At 40.5% G+C, this 6,319-nt stretch overlaps 1 protein-coding gene across 1 annotated transcript; it reads right to left on the bottom strand.

Moving 5' to 3' along the window:
* Positions 1-1,371: 1,371 nt before the first annotated feature.
* Positions 1,372-5,998, bottom strand: c4h1orf52 (chromosome 4 C1orf52 homolog). The gene is made up of 3 exons (XM_085774961.1): positions 5,556-5,998; positions 4,090-4,300; positions 1,372-3,282 (listed from the first exon to the last, which is right to left on the bottom strand). Exons 1-3 carry the CDS (start codon positions 5,853-5,855, stop codon positions 3,128-3,130), a joined length of 666 nt encoding a protein of 221 aa, XP_085631087.1. The 5' UTR covers positions 5,856-5,998; the 3' UTR covers positions 1,372-3,127.
* Between the last annotated feature and the right edge of the window lie 321 nt (positions 5,999-6,319).

Below are 6,319 nucleotides of genomic sequence, written 5' to 3'. Positions count from 1 at the left end.
TTTTCATCTAGCAGTTCAGAGAAGGTTACGAGAAAACACTCCCAAAACATTCCCATCGGCCGAAGCTGCACTGAGCGTTAAGTGCTAAATGACAGGCTAATTTTAACATGATGAAACGGGTAAATATTCATCCACATGTTTGCACTTTAACTGCGAGCATGTTAGCATTTAGCTGAGAGCGCTACACCACCCCGGGGTGTGTCTTCACGCTGCACAGAGCAGCTTGTGAGGCTGTAAATCTTGTTATATTAGAGAAAAAAGCAGCAGAGAACAGGACAGGTATATTCTTCTTATTCTTATTCTTGTGCAGCGGCTCTAACACAACAGCCAGAGCTAAATTTACATACAAGCTGCGACATTGTGCTGACTGTGTGAAAATGTCTTCAGTCAGATCGCAGCAGCTGTAGACAGCCAGCTCAGTATAGACATCCCTGAATACTCAATGGCCATTATGGGGTCTTGACCTTCCAGTAAATGTGTCACAGTGATAAACGGTTAGTGTGACTGAGTTATTGGCCCATTCTTTCAATTCACTTAATAATAAATCACAGTTGTTTAAAATCACAATATCTAAAGCTTATAAAATGTTATTAAGACAAAAAAATACATATAATGAAGCAGAGCAGAGTAAAAACCCATGATATAGATCAGGGTTAGATAAGGTTAGTCATGCGTGATGATAAAAATGTTTTCCTCCGGTAACATGATCTCAGTAATTCAAAGAGGCATCAGTCCATGCAGGAAGGCAGTTAAACCACAAAAAAACAAACAAAAAAAGAATTCAAGTTTTACACACTTCTCAGAAAAAAACACCTTGCAAAACACACATTTTCCAGGAAAGGTGCAGCAACACGACTGACAAGGAGATGAGTAATTCATAAACACCCAACAATGTGACCCCACCAGCCGTTGCTCATACACGACCCAGTACGGAGAGAGAGGGGTTATTTGTTCGTAAACATGGGCGATAAAATCAGTCTGCTGCTGCTGCGGCTGCTGCTGATGTTGTGCAGGACAGGTACGCATTTCAGACAAGGCCAGGCACATACCTGGAGGCTGGAATTTTATCAGAAGCATATTTACCACTATTTCATGTCAAACCCACGATGACAGATAGGCCAGGAATTCCTCTGATCACTAAACTGCAACAAAGTGCATTTCTTTCTTTCTTTTTTTCCTTCTCTAATGTTTGAAAAACCATTATATTTGCTCCAATAGACAGAGAAATTGAACAAATGAATTTGGGAATATACAGTCTAATGATTTTAAATAGCTGTAAGATTTGGTTTCACTGTGGGTGTTTGGCCTCGTCATGTGAAACAAACACCTTAAATAAGAATTTACCGTAAATGAGTGACAGTAACGACTTCCCCCAGTAAAATATCTTTTATTGCCTGTGTGGTTTATGATGAACAATCTCACTGAAAACAAAACTATAAAACTCTCCATATTCAACCAAATGAGACGTAAAACAGTACAATGTTCGAATAAATCTTCTTTTCTTTTTTTTAATAATACTAAATATACAGGAAATTGACGTTTGTTTATTTCAGAACACACGTAAAAGTGTGTTAATACAAGGTACATGAGACCGAATAAACAGTCTGTATGCATCAAGTATCTCAAGAGAACTGAGATGACACAAACTCCCAAATCGAAGATCAGCACTCCCTTCATCCGATCACACATACACAAACCCTGGTTGGGATTTGAGAGGCCTAACATTTACACAGAGACTTCACCATAAACACGAAGGGAGTTGCAACTACTGTGGCTTATGGGCGCCATCTAGTGCCCGTAAGTAGGAAGAACAAGCACTTGTTTTCTAGTAACAGCCCTATTTTCACTTGACATGTGACAGCAGGATGAACAGAGATGTACAACAGAGAGCAGTGAGCTGGACCACACACACACACACATCGTCAGAGTCAGCCTTCATTTCGATCTTAAACAGAAACAAATAAAACTTCATTACTACCCTATACACAATAATATCACACTATCAAAATCTGCTCATGTTCTCAAAACCACTTCAGTGATAGTTCCTGCTACAGGCGGTTTATCTCCAGGATCACACACACACACACACACACAGACTCACAAAACAGCAGCCACACGTCATTGGTTGTTAACAGTAAACTAGATTATAGCCAAGTGCCAATTAGCTGCTTTGGTTTTAAGGATCCTGATAATCACACGTGTCCACTGTCGCGGCTCACTGGGACATTTATAAAAGCTCCAGTGTCATAGTTAATGTTATCGATAAGAACTGTGTTTTTCCTACTGTCACAAGTCATCATTGTTGCGAAAAGGGACCCATTTTAAAACATTATTTACAGTCATTTTAAATCACATTTGTAACGGAAAGTCACTGTATTAACACAAGCACAGCTGTGAATAGATACTATTTAGGATGATACAAGACAACAAAACCACAAACACAGAGCATAAAAACCAAACCGGCCAAAGAAAAGAAAAGAAAAAATAAGCCAAATGACTACACTTTGTATTTAATGTGTAACAGCAGCGTAGTTAAACCCTCATTTATAGGGGATATGGGGTGTTTAAGCCAATTTAATGTTCTATTATTTCACACAGTTGTTGAAACTGCAAATGGAGGTGATGATGGTTAATTGGAAACCAGATCTGTCAGTTTTTTAACATAAGTGTCATCACTGTGTTTAGTAATATCCATCACCACCACAGTCTCTATGGAATAAAGATGACGAATGAAGATTATAAAGGATTTACGGCCAAAACTCTGGAAATTACAAGCCAGGCTGTAAAAAACAACTGAAACGTCCTTTAACATGGGGGAATTGGCCTACAAGGATTTTCCACAATCTATGATCTTAGGTTATAATTTGTGCATTGAAACTGTCATACACTCTTGGTTTTAATACCCAATTGATATAAAGCTCGTCTTTCAATCATGTTGACAGTCATTTGCAAACAGGACATACACTACAATACACTACAATATTGCAAATACGGTATGTCAACATATAGGTAAAATGGTTGTGGATCTTTGTAGCAAACCATCTACTGTACTTGACCACTGTGCCAACCAGCTGAAATAAAATTATTTAAATTAAACACTGATGCCTCGATGCAGGCCGCTCAGACCTCACTCTGCATTCTGCCTGAGGATCCTTTTCTCTTCTTCGACGAAGTTCTTGTCAGAAGTGGCTTGTCCCAAATCCCTCTTCCTCTTCTCCTTCTGCTGGAAGGTCTCCACGCGGCGTTTCTTGGCAGACAGGCCGTCTTTGTCTGCGTCCTCATCTGATCATCAGAGGGGGTTGTAGAAGAGGATTTTGTGGTGGGGGGGGGAGCGGGAGGAGGGGGAGCAGGAGGATTGGGAAAATACCGATTTTTTAAATAACTCGACAGCGCACTCAGACATAACAAGAGACCACAGCTCAGCAGAAAGTAGAATAAACGCAAAATTTGATATTTTTATCTTGTGTGCAACCTTGTGGCTCCCAACATCCATTTTTCCCACCAAGTTGAGTGGAGTTTTGTTGGGTATAATAATCTATATCTTATATTATTTTTAATGCCATTGTTGGTTCTTAATCCTTGTGATGTTCTTACATATTTTTGGAAAGTATTTAGTGTTGTGCAATAGTTATTTATTTATCTATTTGTGCTGGATATTGTCTCATGCTTCAGGATGCCATGACATAGTATGACTGTTGCTATTTATTGTGTGTCATGTGTCTGTACTGTGATGCAGTTTTGTTTTGTACTGCGTTTTTTTTTGTATGGTGACGCAGTCTCCTGGGACCAATAAATTACATCTTATCTTATAAAGTTTTCCTTGGGTTTAGTCCATTGAGTCTGATACCTCTCCAAAAACCACACACAAACTACTCTGATGCTGGTTTTTGACAAGATTTTTCAAACTAGTGTGTGTTTAATAAGACAGATAATAAAGGTGACAATAAAAATGAGACAATAAACCAGGTCAAATAGGTGCACGACCTGGCGCAGCTTTATAGCCACCACTTTAAACATGCTAAAGAGTAAGCTGACATAGTATCAGATGTTCAAACACCTGGCGTGACGATTACATTTATGTGGACTGACCTGATTCTGACTCTTGCTCCTCGGTCGGCAGGAACCGAGCCTTGCCAGTGAAAGCCTGTGGCGCGTCCTCGCCGTTGTCCTCGTACACATTGGACCATTTTATAGCCATGTCCATGCCTGGAGGTGGTCCCTTCTTCTGCACTGGCTCTGCAGCGTAGCTCTCCGGAGGCGGCACGGCGTTCGTCTTCCATGGCTTAAACTCTCTGGCAGGCTTCAGGTGACGGGAGAAAAATATAATTAAGAAAACTGATATAAAAAACATTTCGTGCAACATTGTATCTGCATCCATGTAGCATACAGTGGGGAAATAAGTATTTGATCTCCTGCTGATTTTGTAAGTAAGGTCACCCTTATTTCTATTTTAACCCTATTCTACCTGTTTAGAGTTTCTGGATCATATTGATTTTTGGCTTTTATCTCTGTCTTATGTAGAATTTGTATTGATTCTGTTTTGGTGTTTTAAGATGAATCTGCTGCTTGCTTCTTGTGTTATTTTATATTCTTGCCATTATGTTGCTCCTCCTCCTCCTGATGGGTCGTGGTTCGCGCCTTGCATGGCAGCTTCCGCCATGGCAGCTTTCGCCATCAGTGTGTGAATGTGTGTGTGAATGGGTGAATGTGAGGTACTGTAAAGCGCTTTGGGTATCGTTCAGGTATAGTAAAGCGCTATATAAATACAGACCATTTACCATTTACCATGTTATACCTGTTGGACACCTTACCTTTTATTGAAAGCGACTGATGTGTGCAGTTTACACATACATGCACCGTGAAATAATAGAGAGTGATGAAATTACTAGGGGTAAAATGCAATAATCCAGGAAGTGCAATACTTGTGAAATAGTAGCACTAGTTCTCTGTTTATTGTGTATTTGTTGTGAGTATGTGTTGAATAACTGTTGACTGCAGCTGAGTGAGGTACTAAAGACAAATTTCTCTCCAGGGACAATAAAGTTTATTTTGAGTTTTGATTTTGGTCACAAGTTCTGCCTACAAGATGATCCTGATAGTGCTGTTCTGCAAGACATTGCTTGAGCCTATAGAAAATAATGTATAATATAGGCTACTTGGGATTAAGACTGTTGCCTGGACAACAGAGGCAATATTAAGTGATTCCTGGAAGCAAGACTGTTTTATATTTTATTTTTAAGTCAAATTAAAAGCTTTAACTTGCTCCAGTGTCGGATTAAAAGATAATAGCTTTCACTGTGTCTCTAATTAACTTCTATTCTATGGTTTATTTAGAGGAGATTTGAAGGGGGCACAAAACAAAATAAAGCCCTCATTATTAGGCCATGCTCATAACAGTGGATGTGTATGGGGATTACAAATGGGAACTACAAGGGTCCATATATACTATTTACATGATAAATTGTGTGAGTCTTCCTAAAAATCTCCCTGAAATAAGTTCACTGAGACAAAAGATGCTTCGTATGTTTCATTTTTTTTGTATTATTAATATTTACCTCTTCAGGAGCTTTGACTGCCAAGCTGTCCCAGTCTATCTGCTTGTTGAGGGGGTTGTAGAGGAAAGCGGGCTTGGACACGGAGCTGAACAGGTCGTCGGGTCTCGGTAGAGGACCTGGACCTCCTCCTCCTCCGGCCGCTCGCTTGGTCCCGTGTTGGGAAGAGCCGGCGCCGCTCGTCTCGGTCCCCGCTTTCTTCTTCCGACCGTCCGCCTCCTCGTCCGAGTCGTCGCTGCTGTCGCTCAGATCGTCGTAGCTCGAGAAGAAACCCAACGAGCCGGACTTCTTCTCCTCTGACATCGTGCTTTGGTGTCTAATGTCGCTATTGAGCCGAACACAGTTTGATTAAAAAGCACCTAAAGATGAAGACGGAGCTGCTGAACCTGAGTCGGGTGAGTTGGTACCGCTGGACTCTACTCCATTTTAAATCAGCCTCCTAAACAGTCGTAAAGCACGCGAGTACTGTCGCAACGACTGTCGTAAAAACGGCTTTTCATTAAAGGAGCAGGCCATGGATCTAAATCGATCGAAATCCATCCATGGAGCAGGCCCATAGTCTATGAGCAGCCGGTCGATTAAAATCAAAAGTGCAGAAAATCAAAACAACTCAAAACAGCATTTGCACTGCATGACTGGCTGTGAAACTATCAACCAAAATCTAACTTCCTCTTTTCACAAGAGACGAGTTGTGTTTCACTTTGGTAGGACTTCTAAGTGTGATCTTATTTTGAACAACAACATGATTTTCCTGGCAAAATTATTCA

The sequence above is a fragment of the Trachurus japonicus genome, chromosome 4, assembly GCF_045865225.1.
Source record: "Trachurus japonicus isolate A0001 chromosome 4, Traja_1.0".
NCBI lineage: Eukaryota > Metazoa > Chordata > Actinopteri > Carangiformes > Carangidae > Trachurus > Trachurus japonicus.
Note: the sequence above shows the minus strand (reverse complement) of the source record. Positions and strands in the feature narration are given on the sequence as shown.

Bases quoted from the DNA above. Each gene is read 5' to 3' on its own strand.
- c4h1orf52 (XM_085774961.1), bottom strand. From the start codon at position 5,855: ATGTCAGAGGAGAAGAAGTCCGGCTCGTTGGGTTTCTTCTCGAGCTAC. The intron at 4,301-5,555 runs GTAAATATTAAT...CGTCACCTGAAG, and splicing joins CAGTCAAAGCTCCTGAAGAG to CCTGCCAGAGAGTTTAAGCC. The intron at 3,283-4,089 runs GTCAGTCCACAT...TCTGATGATCAG, and splicing joins GGAGCAAGAGTCAGAATCAG to ATGAGGACGCAGACAAAGAC.